This window comes from Trichogramma pretiosum, unplaced genomic scaffold (genome assembly GCF_000599845.2).
Source record: "Trichogramma pretiosum strain Unisexual culture from Peru unplaced genomic scaffold, Tpre_2.0 scaffold3, whole genome shotgun sequence".
NCBI lineage: Eukaryota > Metazoa > Arthropoda > Insecta > Hymenoptera > Trichogrammatidae > Trichogramma > Trichogramma pretiosum.
Genome location: NW_019641698.1, coordinates 4,816,314 through 4,838,454, shown reverse-complemented (window position 1 = coordinate 4,838,454; position 22,141 = coordinate 4,816,314). Strand labels below are relative to the sequence as shown.

The window sequence follows — 22,141 nt, the reverse complement described above, 5'->3', positions numbered from 1 at the left end:
ATCTGGCGCGGGGCTGGTAGTCGACGACTCCGTACCCGCGAGAGAGACGCCGAGAAAGTAGTAGAGAGGGGTAAAAGTAGTCGCAATTTTTCAATTCAAGTTTGTACTGTCTCCGCGAGCCGCGCGAACGCATATTTATATGTATATACGAACGAGCTTTACATGCGATATAAATACATAAAACACGCACGTTCACGTGTTACACGTATGCGTGTGTGTTTTGCACTCTAATATTTATGGACCGACTCGCAGCAATTCCTTGCCAAGTAAATGACCTTTGCATAGATACGCAGAATCGATTATTATCTCGGCTTCGTCGAGAGCGAGCCAAAGGCTTTTCACTTTCGTTCACTCGATATCGGCTCGTTTCAGCTGTTGTTGTGTTGCGCGTAATTTTTTTGTTCCGGCATCGCCCATGTGCGGCTGCGCCCGTGTGTAATTATGCATCGGCACTTTTCAGTCGTCCAAACGAGTGTGCGAGATATACGCGCCCGACTCGCTTTCGTCCTTTTTTTTCACCTTTTTATTGATATAATTCGTGAAAGTAGTCCTTAAAAACCGCTCTTGTCAATGGCAACAGAAAAAAGAAGAAAAAAAGATTCGCTTATATAATCCGACGCGCTGCGATGTAGGTTTTTCCGCGTATTCGACTCGATTGACGCGGATAAGTGAATTATAAAGTCATGTTTCTGCCCGGAATTTTGAGAAGAAAGCTTCATCGCGCACGAGGAAAAATATTGTAAGCAAATGTATCGAATGACACGGAAAACTGTGTTCCAATTTTGAAGCGTACACGAAGAGCGAGTTTTGTCGAGTTTTCTCAAGCCAAAAAAAAAAAAAGAACGAACCGGCTGAAGCAAACACGTTTACGCGCAATACGCGTATAATAGTTACGTACGCGGGCATTTCAATAGATTTTGCAACTATTTTTGTCGGACTATATGGTTTACACGCGTACATCGGGAAGCCCCCCGGGTGAACGAATTTTTGAGAAACGAAAGTGTGCAAACTACTGTTACTGCGTTCATCCAAGTTTTCCGGAATGTTTTTCATTGAAAAACTCGGTGGCGCGCGATAGAGAGATTAGAATACATATAGGAGCTGAGGCCCCGGCGAAAAAGCGCAACTTCGAACTGCGCGCGCTGCGTTTACAAATTGCGCGAATTATATCGAGAGCAAAATTTCGAGAGAGCTGTATCACGTGCTCGCGCAGGATTCGAAAGAGAGCGAAAGGCACATGCATAAACGGTATATTAAAAGAGAGGTTAACGAACCGAGTTTACGGTACCGTGTATTGTGCACGCGCGCACGCCAACACAATTCACGATATTATTATACACACACGTATGTACGGGGCACTCCACCCATGAGCGACGCATAATACGGCGCGTCGTTGTAAATTTTCACTTTTAAGCTCAAGTGATCTGTATAAGCGCGCGATGCCAAGTAGAGGCAATTTCTCGATCGAAAGCGAAGCCTCCATATATATAATACATCGATACATGCGTCTCGTGTACACAAAGACACTTGCATGGGCATTAGAATTCCGGTTTGCTACACTTTTCTACTCTCGAGTGCGTTTTATTGCCAACGAGAGACTTATGCATATTATGCGCGGCGATACTTTGCGGAGTTTCATTTTTATGCCAAGACGATCGGCGATCTCGCGGAGATACGAGCGAGAGAAAGATATCGTCGATCGATATACACGTATCTGCAACTATGCGCGGCTGATAGATGAATAGAAGTCGGCGTACGTACGTAAAATTTCCGTTTTACATAAAAGTTTCTCCACGGCGGGTGGTCAATTATATGCGTTACGACTTTAAACGCGTGTCAATTAGCCAATCGAATGAAGTGACGATGTAAATCAAGACATTCATTCGCTATTCGGAAGTTACAAAGCGAAAGTTATAAAAGAAGAAAGAAAGAAAGAAGATGCGTCGGCGATGCATCGTGTTGGTCCCCAAAAACAGTTTAAATTACAAATAAATGAGGCCTGTATTATAATCGGTATCCATATTTCTTACACATGTATACACACTCGTAATCTCATTCACTCAAAGCTGTCGATTTGCCGTTTATTATATATACTTCGCGCCAGTTTTCGTCGAGAAAAAAATCGTACACAATAAATAATTATATATATAAAAGTTATATGTATAATAAAACGGCGCGCTTGAACTGGCTTACACATGCATCATATTATAATATTCAGCCAACATCATCGATACCTTTTGCGCTCGCGTACACAGGAGTATTAATGTAGGAATGTTGATAGGGGGAGGTAGGCGAAGAAAATCAAGGAGTGTATAACTTGTCGATGGAATGGAGAGAGATAGATAGAGAGAGAAAATCAGTATCATTAGGAATGTGTATGTATATCGTATATGCAAAGTGTTGGCTCTCCGCCAACAAACGCAGGCATAGAGCCAGAGTGACTGGACGAGAATCATCATTATTTATCGATTATAATGAAAGAGAACCTAATAATAATAATTAAAAAAAAAAAATAATAACGCGGCGATTCAGGCGGTGAGAGCTGCGTCGAGGTTCGTGTAATTTGTCTGTGTGTCGTTGTCGATCGCGTTTACTGATAATTGACGCCGCCCTGGCGAAGGAACTGGTCGATCTGTCCTAGGGTGAGCGGTGCCTGCTGCAGACTCCTGCCGGGCGCCTGCTGAGCCGCCGCCACGTAGTAGTAGTTCTGTCCCTCTCTCTGATTGGGGTCCTGGATCAGCTGGATCCTCTGGGGCTGCTGCTGCTGCTGTCTTCGCTGCTGCTGGGCGTAGAGCTGCTGGGACTGCTGGAGCAGCTGGCTCTGCTGCTTCCTGTAGATGGCCTCCTGGGGCTGGGCGATCTTCGGCCTCTGCGGGGCGACCTGCTGGGCGGGCTGCGGCTGCGAGGCGGCTTGGCGGTAAATCGAGCTCTGCTGCAGGCCGACCAGGGGCTGCTGCGACTGGGCGACGTACGGCTGGAGCTTGTGGCTCAGACTGAACTCGCCGAGGGTCTGCGGAAGGGTCTGGTACAGCTGAGTGTTGTACTGGCCGGTGGCTGGATCGTAGACCAGCTCGGACTGGTAGATGGCGTCGCTGGGTCGCTGCGAGCTCGACTGGGCTATCGGGGCCTGAGACGGGGACGGCTTATACTTGGGCTGGACGATCTGGGGCCTCGGGGTCGAGCTTCCGACGCTGTTGACGTAGCGCTCGAGCTCGGCAGCAAAGTCCAAGTGCTGGCTGGGTGGCGTGGCGGTCGTCGACGAGTGCACGGGCGTGATGGTGCGCGGAGCGTAGACCACTCCGGGCCTCTCGGTGCTGGGTCCGGGCGAGACGTACTGGGCGGCCACCTGAGCGATGTGAGGTCTCGGGGTGATGGCCACGGACTGGGGCCTGGTGCGGGTCACCGCTGGCCTCGTGCTGGTCTCCACGGGCTGGTAGTAGGTGGTGCGCACCGGAGCTGGAGTCGTCGGGGCACGGGAGGCCGCCGAGGTCGACGCGAAGCGGTACAGAGTTGGACTGGTCGTTGGAGCCGGTGTAGACTGGTAGTTGGAGTAGACCGGCGACGATGGCTCGGCGGCTACTTGAATGTAGGTGGGTCTGCGGAAGGCGTGAGGTCTGCTGGCCGGACGAGGTTTCGTCTCCTCCTCGAGCTCTTGGCTGGCATCGTCGTCGAGCTGGTACTCGGACTGGAAGATCGTGGTAGGTGCCCTCTGGGTGGTGGTCGGGTAGTTCGGCCTAGAGGGTCTGGCAACCGGTCGCACGGACGGGTAGTTCTGAGGTCCCGACGGCTCGTCAGCTTCGTGCTTCTTGATCAGCTCGTCGTCGTCTTCGTCTTTGGGTGCGTTCGGGTCGCAAGGGTTGCCCGAGACGTAGGTGAACTCTCGCTTGTTGCCGTCCGGGTCGACGTAGCCGTACTTGCCGCGCACGACGCAGTCGGTGCCGCGAGTCTCTTCCTTGAAGGAGCCGTCAGCGGCTTCATAGCCGAAGGTGAAGCTGCCATCGTCGTTGACCTTGTTGTAGTTACGGATGGTCTGCACGGGCGCCGGCTTCGAGGCGGCGATCGTGTCCTTGGCCCGGTTCAGGGGCTGGAGCGCTCGGGTGCGTGGCTGGTAGGCTACCTGCGACGCGTAGTCGTCGGCCTCCTGGGGCTGGGCTTCATCCTCCTCCTCGTAGTAGAGGGCCGGCTCTTGGGCGCGTTCCCTGAGCTGGACTCTTCGTGACTCCGCGAAGACCACCAGGCACGCCGCGATCACCTGTTGTAAAAAAGAAAACACGAGAATTAGTCACCATTCGTAATGTAATAATACTTCTGAATTATTTTAATTTGATCACGGTATGCGTAATATTTAAAGAATGCAAGCAGAGTTTCGCAATCGCGACGCGTAGTAGTAGCCATGCAATGAAAGTGAGCTCGCATAATTTCTTTTCTTTCAATCGCGGCGAGTCTGCTCGACAGCGTAATGCATGCCAAAGTCACGCTGTTCGGTATATTACTCAACAGACTATAATAAAAAAAAATCTATTCTATTCATCCCTCGTCGTGAGTTTATATACACGTGAAATGCGTCGTCGTCGTCGTCTTGGTCGGAGACAACACCCGCGACGTAAATGAGGCTCGCTCGCGAGACTGTCCGCGTCGCGGCCCTTTCTTTCTCGTTGCGAAGTGTATCCACGCGCGACTATTACGTAGTCGCGACACGTTTCTGCTTTCAGTTAGCTGCATATATTCTATATAAGTGCGCCAACGACGGCAACGACGACGACGACTGGGCTGTCGCGCGACAAACGAGGTCTGTTTGACAGCTCAGCGGGCCGCTGCTGTGCGCGAGTCCATAATGGTGAATAATATACACACACACAAGCGATAATGACGTTGCCCGATCGTTGAAAAATTTGCTTCTATATACTTCGTCGTCGTAGAAACTCTGCGAGCTCGCGTAGCGGCTGTCGCTCACTATATACACGCTCTGTTTCTCGACTTGCGTGCTTTAGATACATTGGAAAATGGAAAAAACATCAAAAAGCTCTTTCGATCGCAGGTGCTGCGTACGTACACGTCTTGCGCGGCTTTGAAGAGAAAACTGAGATATTATGTCACCGACGCAACAATGGATGACTTTCCTTGGGGCTCGGTGCAATTTATAAGCTCGCGACGATTCACGGAAGGAATTAAATTTCGCGACGTCGCCAAATAGGTAATATATAGGTCAAGCCGATATAGGCATCGATTACGCGTTGTTTTGTCGCACTTCTAACGTCGAGCTGCGCGCACAAATTTTGATAGCACGAGCTATTGCGGTACCCGGTTACAAAACACATCGTACTTGAGATTCCAGAGCCGCATGCATAACAGCTCTTTAATATTATATTATATACGTGTGTTCGTTTAGGCATCAGCTGTGCGCTGCAAACCGCATGTTTTACCAGACAATGATAAATTATCCGCGTAAATCGTTGGGGCTCGGGCAACTGCAGTCATGAGACGAAAATAAAATTAATTTTTTCCATTCGGCTAGTGCTCCATGCAAGCACACACATACACATACATATTCGTATATGGACACGAGGTGTCTGCGCACCTAGTTGCCTTGCAGCGTACTCTCATGAACATTATTCTGATAAACTGCGCTCATTTTCACACCGCGCGCCACGAGTCGTTGTTGCTAGCGCTCGATATTCGAGGATAAAAGTATATCCGCCTGCTCGTATACATATAATCGATCGAGTGCTTATAATCTATTCAAGATCGCAATTGGTATGCGCATATTATAAAATATCTATTATACGCAACAAGCGCAAATAATTATTTCGCACGGGGTTGCGCGAATTCAGCCAAAGATATTTCAGCTGCGCGTGCAATTCATCAAAGAGCTAATATAACGCAGAAATGTTGTATGCTGTATACGTGTGTATACAGGAGACGCCGATGAAAGTTCATCGGTACGGTAGCGATAATACGGCAGCTCGTAGCGGCGCGAAGAAAAACCGCAGCGAGCGAGAGTGAGAGTGTTTTCGCTGCATATAATACAGATCGCCGAAGCCTCGCCACGCCGCCGTTCATAACTGCACTGCACAGCCGAGCGCCGCATAATGTGACCTGGCGGGTATATAATAATACATTCTCCGGGCGTACATACACAATAACGTGAGAGCCAAAAGTTGTGCAGCAGCAGCAGTAGCCGCGCCCAACGCTAAATCGGAAGTTCCGGCTTCGTTGTTGTATTATCTAGCTTATAACGCGGCGCGCGCAGCCTTGGCTCTATATATTGCGTGATTATAAGCGCATTATATATGCGCTGGCTAATACTTGCCTACTATGCATCTCGTCGAGATTAGAAGTTGTGAACTTCTAAAGAAGGTCAAGAAAGTGGATATCGTGCCGCGAAAAATTAGCAGTGGCTAGCTATAGCGCGAGATGAATAAGTAATGACGTGTCGAAAGTCTGTAATGCTATAAAGGCCATAGATTGAGCAAAATGTTCGCATATAATTGCAGTACAAGATTATACAGTGCTACTTCGACGATTTTTTCAAATCGGCAATTTTTTTTGTTGTTGTTTTTTTTTCTTAGCTCTCGCGCCAAGTATACAAACTCGTACTTATACATTACGCTCGCGAATTTTCTCGAGCGAATTCGCGCGTTAAATTCGTATACGAAATGAGCTCGGCGCTAAACGAGCTGCGCGAGCGCATTATAGACCCGTTCACACAGTTACGTCCATTTGCACACGTATATAGCCTAAGCAGCAGACACACTTGCGCGCACAAAAATGCGGTTTATAAGTGTAATCCTTTAACCGAAAGGTGTAACATTATATACATACACGCATATTATATAGGAGCTTATGTAATAGGTGGCGGCATGCGAGCGATTACAAGCTCGCGAGAGCAGCCCGAAAGCAGCTGATGAAGTGATTTCGTGTTTTTATTTAACACTTTTTCCGAATTACCATCCTAGTTTTTTACTCGCAAAAACTACTTACACCGTGTTCGTTATGTAATTTAACGCGCTTAGTGTACCTCGATGCGGAATGCTAGTGAGACCGGGCAAAAAGTTTATTTTATAATTATTATCAACTTATGCGTGCGAATAAATTTTACATATATATGAATTATTACACAATTTAGAAATGCACACAAAACTTTAATGAAACCAAATCGTCTAAAGACTGGAATTATATGGTTCCGATAATAGTAATGAGCTTCGATTTGACGCTCGTCGGTAAAAGTCCTGTTCAAGGCTGTTGGCAGTGCAGCAGCAGCAGCAGCAAATAGATTTAGAGAAAGTATACGAATGTACAGTACTACAAATGCGCGAATCGATCGAAGTTTTTATTTTTTATTTTTTTTTTTTAATCGGAAGACAAAAACGATCGAGTCGATTCATTATAATCGCGCGGCAAAGCTGCAAAATCATTCATCATTCGGTACGCGCTCTTGCGCGCGCACTTTACGCTGATCCAAACGATAAGCCATTACTCATCGATACATCCGTCTTTTTATTAGATTTAATCGCGTCAGGCGATGAAAAATAAATTTTTCCGCGCCTCGAGAGAGCTACTAATGCGCACAGCGTTGCTGTTTTTTTTTTTTACTTTTTTTAAATGCACCCGCCTCGAGTCGATTAATAAACTTTTGCAGTTGATCGAACAATGGAAAATACAAAGCTCGCAAACATCGTCATTACAGCTTGAGATATATGTAAGAATAAATCTCGAGATCGTATTAATATCGAGTCTGTGCATCGACGAAAAAAAAAAGGCAAGAATTATAAGCGTAACAACGTTTAAGCGTGAAGCTCATGCAGAATGGCACACGTCAAAGAGTAACAGCTGAACGCACCGCGCGCAATAAGAAAATATCGTCGGTACATTGTAGAGCACGCGCAGGCGTCACCATGAACGAACCCCGCATGCACGACCTGCGACGATGCAGCAGCAGCAGCGTGGCTTTGAAAAACGCAAAACTCCCACGCGCGCACGCCCGAGGAAAGCGACTATATAATAAGTCGTAGTATATATAGGTGGTAGCAGTAATATCGAGCTGCAGCAAAATCAGCTGAGCTCCATTATCTCTCTCTCTCACTGTCTCGGGCTTGCTGCCGCGTCTCGCTCGCTCGCTCGCTCACCAGGGAAAACGTCAATTATCGGTATCAATCACGATCGCGACCGATCTGAGAACTGATTTTTCCTGATTATTACCTCGCGCGCTCACTTGTAAGACAGTGAGAGAAAGATATCTCGATGACCGAAAATTGGCCTGACGGAAGCGAAAAAAAAAAGAAAAAAAGAAAAGGAAAAGAAAAGCGATACTCGCGCACGCGTTTTTCAAAGACAGCTGATGGCTGCTGCTGCTGCTGCTGCTACACGTATGCTTAATGTGCCGGCTTCATTAACATTTCGAAACTCATATATGGAAGACATGCAGCGCATGTGGCTATTGGAATTGTTGCGCGCGCGTGCGTTGACGTCGAGGCTTCCGGTGTCTCTCTGCATGGCGTTGCAAATATCTATATATACATGTATAATGCATGCCATTGTGCACGAAAGTTTGGTCTAAGTGTGTGTGTATGTGCATGAAAGCACAAGTATAGGATCGCGCCCGCTCGACGAGTCTCGGTGTGGGAACACACCCGAGGATCGGCGGCTGTTCACCGACACATCCATACACTAGCGCACACCAACAGAACTGTGTATAAGGACAGCGAGAGGGAGAGTGAGAGCGGTGGTGTGCATATACGTATGCAACTTGCGCAATACCTGCACACACACATACATGGGCTCTCTCACTCGGCGCGCTCGCTGACCCGAATCCCGGCGACTTACTTCTGTATATACACACAAATACACACATACACGTAGAATACAGTGTAACTCTCTATCAATGCGCGCACACACACACACACACACATACATGCGGAGTCGCGAATCATGTAAGAAGCTCATGCGCGTTTATGTACCGTGAGATTCAGATCCAGAGCGTCGTAACTCGCACACAGAGCAAGCTCTCCTTGAACCGCGAGCGAGAGCGCGAGAGTAGCGCAAAAGTCGAGCGAGATAATAAAAATGCCCCGAGCACGCCTGCTGCTGAATCGGGTAGGGGCCTCTCTATGCAGCTACCGTACACGTACTTACCATACATACGTATAGCACATTTGTGTACTATATATATACGGAGAGTCAGAGCGAGAGCAAAGCGTGCCCGCGAAATTCGACCCGCGGCGGACCTATTATCATCCATAGCTACTTTTACTTTCAACGACGACGCTGCTAACACGTAATTATTTGTTTGTCTGCGCGCTATGTACAGGCAGAAGAAGGAAGGAAGCGTCCGCTACGTATATCGAAGGACTCGAGCAACGATTATTCCGATTGCATAAAAGCCTTTCGCTCGGATCCACGCCGCGGTCGAATAAACGTCAAAGTCGTTTAAGATAATCGCACCACTCGACTTGGTGTAAAGTACATTTTAACGATTGGTCCCAAGTTTAATTATGGGTGGCTGTCACTCGTTCGCCTCGAATATTTTCCATATCGACGCTGTTTTTTTTTGACATTCTTTTTTTTTTGACAGTCGATGATTTATTTGGGCAACGTTGCATAAGAACGTCGTACTATATGGATATAGCGTAACGATCAGCCCAGACAAAGTGTACGCATTACAATATGTACGTGCCGCGACTCGCCTTGCACGTGTCGGATGTTCGCGCGTAAAAAGCGGCAATAATGCAAGAGTCGAATAGAGAAAGTGTATTACGCGCTGGACAAACAAATGGCACGCGAGCTGCTGCGCGCATAAATAGTCAGCAGCCGCGCGCAGACCCGAGAAAGATCAAGTTCAATCCTTTTGGCGGAGAACTTTTTATCGCCTCCAGTGCGCGAATGATATGAATGATGGAGGCGATTTATTCTCTCGCGATTGCGCGCGCGGAGCCGAGCGCGAGTTCAAAGGCGTATACGTATACCTATATGCACGATAAAGGCGCGCGCAGCGACTGCGAGAAATGATTTTATTTGTCGCGCGTTTAAATGCGAAATGCGTACGTATTATAGTGGTGATTTACATTGTTCGCCTGGACCTATACTCGAGTTTCTTGTTACAAATGTAACGGCGTCTAGAAGCGATAAGGAATATAAGTGTCTTTATACAAATTTTATACCAATTTGCACTTTTCAAATTGCCCCGTAATCTGGCAATTTGATTTCGAATGGTCGGTAACAATTTCTGTGCGGAATTTTTTCATATCTCGCAATAACCTTTGTAATTTTATGTATTGGAGAATATATTCAAGTACGACCGTTTCCGAGTATACGACTCTTGAGAGACAATAATACCAATGTTGATACGAGGCTTTGTGTCCCAGACAAATTTGTCGTGAATAAAAAGTCGAGGGAGAGATACATAAATGTCGCGCATTAGATATTTTCAAATCTCGATCGTTCTCCCGCGAAACTACCGGTTCTATCTCTTTCTTTGCCTTTCGGTGCTGCACTACTGCTGCTGGCTCGCTCCAAGCTATTGCTCAATAAAAGAGCACAATCGTGGAAACTATTCACGAATTTTGTATATCTGCATATATAATTCGACGATACCACACTACAGGTTCTCGTAGAAGAAATTTTTCTCAATCGATCGATTTGCAGAAATCCCGCAAAGTGCCTCAACTTATATTGCACATTCGAAAGTGCCGCGGCTATATGGGTAATTCTACAAATCATCGGCACAATTTCCGAAGCTCAAATCTCGATTGCGATTCCATTGAAACAATAAAAATTTCGGTATAGGTATTTTTCTGGACGACAATAGCAATACTAATTTTCGTTTAATACCGTATTTTGACTAATAGAGTTTTTTTGACTTTGTCACTTGCAGATTTACAGATAAATTCACTCGCCATCTAGTGGTAGATGCTTAAAGTAGTATTATCGTAAGGTGACTAAAAACTGGTCTAAATTTTGGCCTCAAATTTTACCTTCGATTTGTAGGATGGTTCATATAAATTTATACAAATCGGTTGTTACATATACGCACACTCGTTTTACAATTATTTTTCCACCAAAATTTAGAAAGGATGCATCTCAAAAGTGGTCCATTTTACAATTGCGCTAACAAATTACAAATCGCAATATGACTAGTAAACGTTCATAAGCATTGTAAGCAGCAGCAAAGGTGAGAGGTACGACGGAGCGATCGCGTGAAAAGCCGCGCGCATTAAATTAGCTTTGACACGCTTTAAGTGCACATAAGGACTCGGCGCGCGGCCTGAGAGCAGATCTATATACACGCGACTCCGAGTTTATATGGGTTCTGTTGTGTTGTTGCCTCGAACGCGAAGGTTGTTACCACCTCGCTCGCGGCCGGGGTCGATGACGTTTGGGCTTTTCACTTTCATTTGATTAGATGAGAAACGAAAGTGATTCAATTTCAATGATAAACTTCATTACAATGATGAATCTGATGGATCATAGAGGGAATTGCACGCGATAACTCGGCTCTCGAGCCTCGGGTAATTTATCTCTATCCATCGTATTATAGAGCCCGAAGCGAGTGGAAACACTTTAAAACAGCCACTGCTAAGAGATAGAAAGAGAGAGAGAAAAGATGCTGCGGTTTTCTGATTATATATACATCCATCTATACATATACAGCATGTATACAAATGAGGCGTGTGAGCGGTTATAACGTGAGGTAATCACATTTGACACACTTGCACTTTCTTTTGTCCTGCTATTTGCGCATGTACACGCGGCGATACGATACCAGTTGGTGCTCGCACTGCGCACCGACCTCGGCCATTGAATTTCGTCATTATTGCGCGATGAAAGTTTCTTTGCGCGCGCAAAATATGGCATTTTTGAACGCGTGAAAATGTCCGACATAATCGATTGTTTAGCCGCGTTGTTGTTGTTTTTTCTTCCGTCGCTCTTTAAAACGAATTGATCTATTTGCTCGCAAACGATTGTGGCAAAGAAAATTGTTTTCGGTAAATTCGGTATTTTAGCTGCGATCGCGGCAGTTGACAATTTTCCACCAATTTCACCGTCGACCAAGCGTGCTTATATAGCCATCGATTAAATATAATCTATATATATGTAATTTTCCTCGCTGCGGGTAAGAAAACGCGTTGGGGCTTACGTCATTTAATTATAAACGGGCAAAAAGTTCAGCGTACATGGGAGCTCGTTTTATCTGAGCGATAAATGACTCGATGCACGGCGCTGTCAGACCCGATATATAATATATATAATTGTTTTATTGCTGCACACGTACACACCGATCGCGGCACACAATGACTGGAATTCCGCAAGGAAAATTTATAAAATGAAAAGAAGGAAAAAAGAAGAAAAAACGTCATACAAATGTATCCACACTATTAACATTTAGACCTTTGTCTGTGCGCGCGTGTGTGTACACGTATATAGCGATAAAATTAAGTAATTCTGCATTCGTATGTTAATTTTTCCCCTGCGTGTATGCGCATACTATGTCCCATAGGCGTAAGAGGGCATTTGCATAAGACCGAAATAATTACATCGAAAGAATGAAATTATCTCACTGGCCTATCTATTGTCGTGTAATAATCATGACGAACGACGCGGCAAAAGCTTGAAATATTATGCGGCTGACGTATCGCGCTCCTATGCTTTACGCATAGAAAATATGTGTTTGCGCAAATGGGCCGAGAAAACGCCTGCACATACACGATATACACGCACTCGTGTACTCATTATAGATTGGGCATTGAGCGCGCGCGAGCGATTCGTCGGTGCAACGCTACATGCAAATCTATGCGTCGAACGAATTCAACGCGTTATCTGAGTGCGCACACGTTACAAGGCATTTAATTTCATTAGTCGGTCGACTATAATTCCTATGGATGGTGCATGTACAAAATTTCTTGTTTAATCGTTATAAAAATAATTTCTCGCTCGCTTCTGCTGGCGCGAGTAGAGCAGTACAATCGATAAATTCAATCGATTTGCTCCTGGTGATTTAATTGTCTTGTATACATGGACATCAGAAGTGATACTTTAGGGTTCTTTTTAGTCTTCATTCAATTGTTTATGGTTCTTTATATATTTTTAGTGCTTTCTAAAATAGATAAGGATTGATAGGCCAAAATTGATTGTGCATTGTATCAAGATTTGTGGTTAATAGTAGGATCATCGTCACGTTTGATTATGAGCTTTTTGATTTCATCAACAGATGGAGCATTGTAAACTCGCAAGTGCCAATAAAATTTTCGATTCTGGTTTTTTCAACATCATATCATTTAACTCTAAAAAACTCCAATTGAGGAAAATCCCCATTGTACTATAACGACTATATGAAAATCGTAGTAGCCAAAGCTATAGATAAATAGAATATGCCAGAGCAATTGCTGAATGAGGAAAGAAGTGTCAAGTACGCGTACTTGACTTCGCACCAGCAGCTGTAATACGTATACGTGCGGCATCATTACACCCGTAACGATAATGAATATCTGTTTTTCTATCCGGTCGCCACGAGACAGCTCGGGGTATATCTCGGGGTATTATACGCATGAACGTAATAATCTCGCGAGGTCTCGTTGACACTAGAACGTCGTCGAGTGTCTGCACCACATACATATGCAAGCGTATAACGTCTATACGATATATCCTGCATAGATATTACGAATAATAAACGCGAAAGTGAAACTCGCGACCGTATCGAATCCTTAAAGTCCTACTCGAGGATATTTTTTCCTCACTTTTCACGGACTTTTATAAGCGATGTGTGTGTGTATGTGCGCAGCAAGTTATATTCTCGGGGAAAACAATCGTGTACGGCAGCTGAGCCACGAGCACGTTTCTTCGCGGTCAATTAGTGCTCGGCGCGTGCATGTATTTACGCGAGCGAGTGCATATCTGTTATATATATAAAACTTGTGCTCGCAACCTTGCTCCGTAACCGATGCTGCATGGAGATCGCTGAGCCTCCGAACGAGAGAGAGAGAGAGGGAAGGAGGGAGAAAGAGTAATGACCTTAACTCGAAATCATAAGAGGATTATAAAAGCAGTCGAGAGTAGCAGATATTATACCATACGGAAGCGGCATTTTTGTCGCTCTACGCGCGGGACTTTTTCAAGCTCTCATGCCAAGCTTTAATGCTTCTATCGCATGGAATAATATACATATCGTATCGACGAGGGAAAGTGTTTGTGTGTGTGCGCACAAATATAAGTAGCATACATATGTACACTTCTCAGATTGGCCCGCGCGCATTACGAACGAGATATTTTTCTGCGTGTGCACTGCACGCGCGCGTGGCACTCACTTCTCTCTCTCTCTCTCTCCGATTGTAATTTAAAGACGAGAAGTGAAAAGCTACCAGCACTCGAATCGAAATCGTACAGCGCTTATATACGTGTGTGCCTAAGTCGATAGTACGATTACGAGGATTATATAGACATGTAAATACAGGATTAATCGAGCAATTAATTCGGTTGGAAAAGAAATGCGTGCGCGGCGCGTTGCAAGGCAGGGAACCCGCGTTGTAATAAAAACATAACTGCTAGCTAGCTTCGCTCGCTCGCGCTGTAATCTTCGTGAAACGTGCATGCGCGCACACGTGAGCTTGTACATTATGTTATATGCATAAATGCATTCGATCGCTATGCGTTATTTATAGCCGCTTGTAGCGTATAGACGCAAGCGGCATACTCCGATGCGCGTAAATCACCCGCGTACGGAGGGAGAGAGGGGGGGGGGGACCAATAATAACAAAAGCTGTTACATTGACAAGCGTCGCGAGCAGCAACTCGACGACCTATACCTGCATGAGTATAATAAGTCGAGCAATATCTCGCGCTCGTTATGCGTGTATAGGTACGTGGCTGGAGCGCCCACGCCGAGACTTGGCATTTGAATTAATACGTGCGGACACGTATATGCACGTTGATACGGTATACATCGGCCCGTTTTGCGATTGCCATTGTGATCCAGCTGCGTATCTCGAGAGCTGTGCGTGTAAACACACGCGCATGTGCGAGCACGTGTGAAAGAAAGCTGCGCGAGAATGCGATTCGTTAGGTTTTTTACCTCCGCTCGTTTGTAACCCAAGACACATACACACGAGCATGTGTGTATAATATAAGCCGTCGATGAATAATTGTAATTTTTCACCAACCGAACGCGTTTCCAATAGGAGAGATATCGTTCTCGTCGTTGCGTTCTCACAATTAATAATTTATTTCGTCCATCTTGAAAAAAGGAGTAAATAAAAGCTCGAAATCTTTAATTATATATACGTTGGCGTCCGCGAAACTCGTGAGTGTTTTATTGTTTCCAGTGATACGCGTCTTGTGTAAAAGCTTTTCAGGGTAGTTTATATATTGTACGTGTGGCAGTAAAACTTGACTTGGAAAAGACTAATTTTGAATTGCAAATTTAAATTCGACGACGTGTTTGATACAATGAAAGAAAAAGAACTGAAACACAAAACACCTTCGCACTTGAGTAATTTCCGTCTTATAGTCGCGCGCTATACGCACGCGTTCGTATCTTTATAACACTGTACATGGAAAAAGTGACGAAAGAGAAATCATAATCATCTCGGGTGAAAATATTATAAAATCTCATTCGCGTCATAATTTTATGGGTAATTTTTGAAACAATGAAAAAAAGAAAAGACATCACAACGTGTATGCAAGTGGCAACGTTGCCTAATTCGGGCGCATACCTAACATACACTACTACTTGAGTCGATATACCAATCGAATTGCCTGTATATATATCTCAAGTACACTCGAAAAGTATTCGATATGGAAAGAAAATTGCTCGACTCCGACTCTTGTATGTAGCTTGGAATATATATAACATTAATCCTATATAGAGGTGGTGGATACGTAACGCAGCCCCGTGTCATCATTAACGCGGATCCGTTTGCGTCTGCGAAAGTATTCACACTTGCATACAACTTAATTAAACACGCTCCAAATGCGCCTCTTAACCAAGCGCTGTCACTGCGCCGCTATACTGCTCGTTAAGCAAGTAAAAATATTCACGTAACGCTACTCTCGACACACAATAACAAAAAACTTGGCTCGCTAAAAAAAAATACAAAAATTCATCGCTCGCGAGTTTTTTTAAAATAAAAAATAACATGTCACTGACAAAAGCAAACGCACAAACGAATAAATGTACAAAAAAAGAAAATTACAACAAACTCTCTTACGTGCGAGATGTTCGACAAGAAAGAGATAGAGATGCGTCGAACTTTTTTTTCATTCAATTGTGAGGCTCGTGCACGCGCGAGAAATTCGTCGCTCGAGCCTTAACGAGAAAGTCGAACTTTCGATGCTGCAGCGCAGTAGCGATGCTGCCCGAGCGACGACGACGACGACGACGACGACGACGACGATGATGATGATTTCCCAGGCCAATTATTGCGCGCGCGTATTATATAGCTACACTACGCGAGCTTCGCGTAAAATTCGCGAAAATATATGATTCTCGAGCGAACAATGTATGCTATAAGATGATCGCGTCGCAGTCGCAGTCGTCGTCGGTTACGGTTGAAAAAACTTTCGCCTCTTTACGAGCGATGGCACGTAGCACAGTACTGCAGTTCGACAATTTGTTTCGCCTCCCAGATTAGGATAAACGCTGTCTTTTGCTCGATGCTATACATATCTCACCGCGCGAGAGAGCCGTAGGCTATGCATGCACTTCTCTCCGCGTTTAGGAGTCGCTACTCGTTTTTCACCGACGTGTACGTATAGTATACAAGAGCGAGTGAAAGTCGCAGGTGGGAATTATGCGAAGATTCGCGAATCTGCAGTAGCTGTCTATGGACGTGTGTGTGTGTGTGTGTGTGTTTCGTCGCTTGCCAAATTCGCTGCGGGAACGCACTCGTCCAGGTTCCGCGAGCTGCTCCACGCGCAGCAGTAGATTACATTGTATGACTGTCGATTGTCTACGTATGTTTATATACTACATAGCTATATACACGCAGCTTATGGGAAAAAATAATTGGATCAATGCGATAAGAATCAGTGATCGTCAAATACGCGGCTACTGCGTGCAGTTCAACTTTTTTCCTCGAGAGAGATGCGCGAGCCAAACCGATTGTTGCGGAATACGCGTATACAACCGATACTACGCGTGCCATTATTTCCATTGAAAAGCTCCGCGCAGCTAGCTCTCGTGATTTTTTTTTCTTTCTATTCATCAATTTTGATGAAACCTGTGTGCCGGGGCTCGCGCGTAGTTTCACATCGACGAATCCAATTGTTCGATTCAATTATGCACGCCCCAGCACAGCAGTGCGCGCAGGTCTTATAACAAGGATTAACCAAATTAAAACAGTAACGCGCGCCGCGCGCAGCGACACTTGAATTTATACCTTGGCTTGCTCGCAGCATTTGTACGTGTATACATTTATTGCAGCTGATGGAAACCTTCCGTAAATCGCATGCAATCCCGCCAAACACACAGGCTATATGCCCTACTGCAGAATAAGGAGAGAATAATCGTGAGTTGAAAAATACGCCCGCCGCGGCTGTACAAGCCCAAAGCGAGAGAGCCACCTGCCCTTGCTCTATTCCATTGTTCTAATAATGCCACACGTACATATACGTACACGAAATAAGAAAGAGTACGTATACGTGTGCCATTTCGATCGTACGTTCAGGTGCGATTTTTATCTGTCTCTCTCACTCGTTTTTTTGCGCGTACATGTAGCGCGACTTTTTTGTGGAAAATTAAAAGTCCGACGCCTCATAGTCTGCTATGTGTTCACACTTGCACTCTGCTATAAAGCGCATAGCGGTAGCATACCAGCACAGTAGTGTGTGTGTGACGTAACGAGCTAAGAGGGGACACCTCGCTTACGAGCTACTCCGAAATGTCGGTCAATCTTTTTAAGAACAAAGTGAACGTTTCTAGCGGGTCTCTTAGAATTCCATACTCCTCGCGGCACGTGCTTATACACCATGCGAATCCGCAAACGGCGAGCTGAATTATTCGTAGACACATATCTATAGGTAAATCTGTCGTAACCATAAGGATTGTCCGAAAATCAATTGTAAGAAAATCAGAACCGATCGGGCCCGCGATCATTTGGAAATCGGTTATATTGTATCGGCGCGATAAAAGCGAAAAGAAAAGAACGAATGAAACGCGCGAGGAGGAAAAGTCGTTCATTGTGTTGTTGGCGCGCGTTAAATAAGCTGAGCGCGCGCGCGCGACGCGATGATTGCGCGCGCCTGGCTGAGAGAGCTGCTCGCAGCGAAAATTGGCTCAATTTAAAAAGCCATGCAGGCGTGCTACGTACAGAGTGCATTCAGCCAACGCGACTCTGTTTGCCAGCAGCTCGTGGGTACACACACACGTACGAGTAAAGTTGGCTTCAAATTAGAAATATAGTTATAAAAAAAAAGTACCTTCGTCATGTGCATTTAACGCGGGTGTACATAAAATGCACGCGTACGTAAACATTGCTACAGCAGCAGCAGCTACGGTGCACAATTAAATTCCAATTAGGAGTCGAAAAACATAATATACGAGTTCGAATTAATAACTCGCGCGTATAACGTAATGTTGCCATTTCACGCCGTGTAACATTCGCAAAAATATTGCCGAGCTATATGAAAATGTAAATGGCAATCCTGTTCTCAGAGTGATAAGACAAAATATACACATACATTCTGCAGTTTATAGGTGTTTGTGTACGTTCGCGCACGTGTATGCTGAAGCGAGGGAGTGAAAAATACGGAAAAACCTGGCGCCAAGATCAAAGAACTCGACAAGGTAGAGTAGCGGCAGCGGCAGCAACAGCGCGAGCTTTATGCGAAGCGTGTGGAAGTCTCGTTCTCGTGCACACGTTCGAAGGCGCATAATAAACGAGAGAGACGTTCTTTTCTGCTATACATATACGTACGATGTCGAGAGACGAAACAGACTCTCGCGCGCGGGGCACACCTCTTCCTTACTCGGTACACTACTTGCGCGTATATACTTGGACATATTTCGCCAAAGACGAGCGACGTATTACATATTATGCACGTACACAACAATGTGTACATAGACGACGACGAGACAGCTACGTACGCATGAATGTGTTGTAACTATTTTCATGCCACGATGTGCATCGAAAGAGATGCAAAACTACTGGAACCCTTTTTACGATAAATAATATAAAACTACAGTACCGCGAGTATAGAAATGTATTATATATTGTGCGTGCATGGGTGTGTTCGCGCGATGTGACATACTAGCTGCAACAAATGTCCGTATCTCGTAGCGATCGGCCGCGGCCGCCGATCGTGCGCCTGTGTATATATCATTTTACCGGTAAAAAAAAACGACAACGAGACGAAGAATGTCCCCCGCTGTAAACTTATATCGACTTGAAAGAGAAAAAGAATTGACACACACGTGCGCGCATACACACAAGACCGATCGCGCGACTTATTTGCGCAATTTTCAATTACACGTTCTCCGCGTTGATAAACGACGATCCCTTCCCCTCCTTACTCTGAACAGCGAAAAAATTTAAATTGATAAAAATAAAAAGTGAAAGAGCCTAGCAGCGCGCGGAGCGCGAACAATGCGCGCGAAACAACAAATTTCCTCGACTCGCTCGCCCGCAGAGAGTCGCGACCGAGCCATCCCACACACAATCGCAATATGTAGTTTTCGAACTTTTTCCCGCTATATAGAGATGTAGCATTAACAGCAGCAGCTACACGACATTTCAGCTCCCAGACAAAACAGCAACATAGCACCAGTTGGCATTATGCAAAACTTTTGGTCGCTACTGTATATTACACACATATATTTGCAGTACTATAGCGAGCACAAACACATATCTAGTTGCAACGTGTGTGTGTGTGTGTATATATAGGAGATATATATATATATATAAAATATATATGTATGTACGTTTAAATGCATGTAGACCGCAGCGCCTAGTGCAGTATGCACCTATACACACACGCTCACACACACAGACGAATAGGAAGGTTCGGTGCTGTTCAATATGAGAGAGACCGTAGAGCGGTTCCCACGGCGCGCACGACACTATAAACACCCACCAGGCTGCATTCGACTCATGTATATACCAAACTATATACGTGTGTGTGTATCTGCACTAGTCGTACATATGGATGTATATAAGTGTGCGTCGATTTCGCTCTATGCTCCATATTAAATGCACACCATATGCATACATGGACTCGCTCAAAGCGGTACAATATACACGTATAATACGTACGGAAAAGCGCATACTTATTCACACGTGCGCAGCAGCAGCAACAGCAGCTGATCTTATATTATAACACGTAACAACGTACGAAAATCCTACCTTAAAAATCCTGCATACTCATCTCGCGCCGCATGTGTGCCAAACATATGTGTGTGTGTGTGTAATAATATGACGGGGCGTGAGTCGTGTAACCGATTGCGGATTTCCCTAGCAGATATTATTATACTCACACACACACACATATCTGAGGCTGCTGCTGCTTCGTAATAAGAGCTCCTCCCGAGTCTAGCGCGGCCGTTTCAAAACTAGGTGGTGCGAACCGTATTACTCGAGAAGTGGTATTACAGGGCATATTATGCATAGACGAGCGCGTCGAAGATCGTGAAAAGTTTCGCGATCTCAGTGAGATGCAGTGTGCGCGTTACATATATTTGCGTGGCGAAGTTAAGTCATCATAACGCGCGCGTTACAATTTGAGCACATATTCGCTCTGAGATTTAAGTATTGCCGGGGCAGGCCGCGCGTAGTTAATTACGCGCCGCGCAGCGATCGTATTATACTCGAAGGAATTTCTATATGGCCCCGCGCGCAGAAACTATAACGATTGCCATACTGCGCTGCAGATTGAGGCCTGCGAAAAATTATGGTTTATGGGTGGCGGCGGCGGCGGCGGCGGCGGCCCCGGCCGATCGCACGCTGATGAATATTTTGTAATAATGCGCCAGCCAGCCAGCCAGCCTTGCCACGCCGTGCCGCGCGTAAAACTATAGCCACCTACGCGATCGAGCGCGCAGTTGAGAAACCAATTCCAAATCGATCTGCTGGTACACGATATTTATATTTAAATGTGGCATTGCGATCGGAGAAAGAATGACAAGTCAGCGTGTATATGCGTATGATAGATCGTGTACGTACTTTTCTTCGGAGTTTTATGTTAACACGCGTATTTATAGAGGAGTTCATTTAACAAGCTGCGAGGTACAAGGTTCGACTCTCCTGATTGGGCCGAGCTTGCGGCATATTCTATATAATACATGCGCTGCGGTGACTGGATCGTCGAGCCGATCCGCATACCGAAACGCACACGACCATACGTTGTAAACTCGATCGCTCAAAGATCGTTGTATAATTCGATCTTTATACATTTACGGATATATGCCGGGTGGAAAAATTTTGCGTGCGGTAGGCAAGTATCGCATTTTGCACTATTCATCGATTTCGCTCGTATTATGTATACGAACTCGCGAGAGTATCGTTATGCCAATTATATACCGATCGGTCCCACGTGAATGTGTGTCTGCGTGTGTTCACTCGGTCGGGCGAAAAATTTAAACGATTTACAGCTTACGTAAGGGGCTGCGCGGAATCTATGTATCCCCCTTATCAATTAATTACCTTCCTGCAATTTGCGGACAATATTTTTCTACGAGAGAAAAAAGCCAACTTTCGTCATTAAAACGTGAAAAAAAGCTCTCTTTCTCTCTGTCTCGAGCGCGCGCATGGAGTGTTTTATCACTCATAATTCCTTATTACATAGGATGTATAAAGGTAAATTGAATTGCTCGGCGTCACGCAAAGTTGCATTGAAAGCAAAAATTAATACGTACCGGCGGCTAATTTGACACGCGGCTGCGCAACAATGCCAATTATCAGTTCTGGTATCGAATCCTCGATCTCGATAAACAATCTTTCTCTCTTCTCGGCACGTCGTGATCGGAATATTTTTTTTTTCTCCGTAGTCGATCAATCGCTTTTTATGATATATAAAAATACACACACACACACACACGCGTACTGCAAAACCTTCGGCTCATTTTATAATGTCGCGCTTAGAGCTGCATTATACGTAGAATTGTACGAGGGAAAATTCTATAAGTCGGTCAAGTCGAGCAAATATTCGCGCAATAGGTTAT

General features: G+C 45.3%; 1 protein-coding gene across 1 annotated transcript in view; it reads right to left on the bottom strand.

Annotated features, from left to right (window-relative positions):
* Nucleotides 1–2,590: 2,590 nt before the first annotated feature.
* Nucleotides 2,591–22,141, bottom strand: part of LOC106650776 (pollen-specific leucine-rich repeat extensin-like protein 2) — a 30,979-nt gene continuing 11,428 nt past the window's right edge. Inside the window, exon 2 of the mRNA XM_014368977.1 lies at nucleotides 2,591–4,252. Coding sequence (XP_014224463.1) covers nucleotides 2,591–4,252 — 1,662 coding nt within the window. The remainder of the gene's footprint in view (nucleotides 4,253–22,141) is intronic.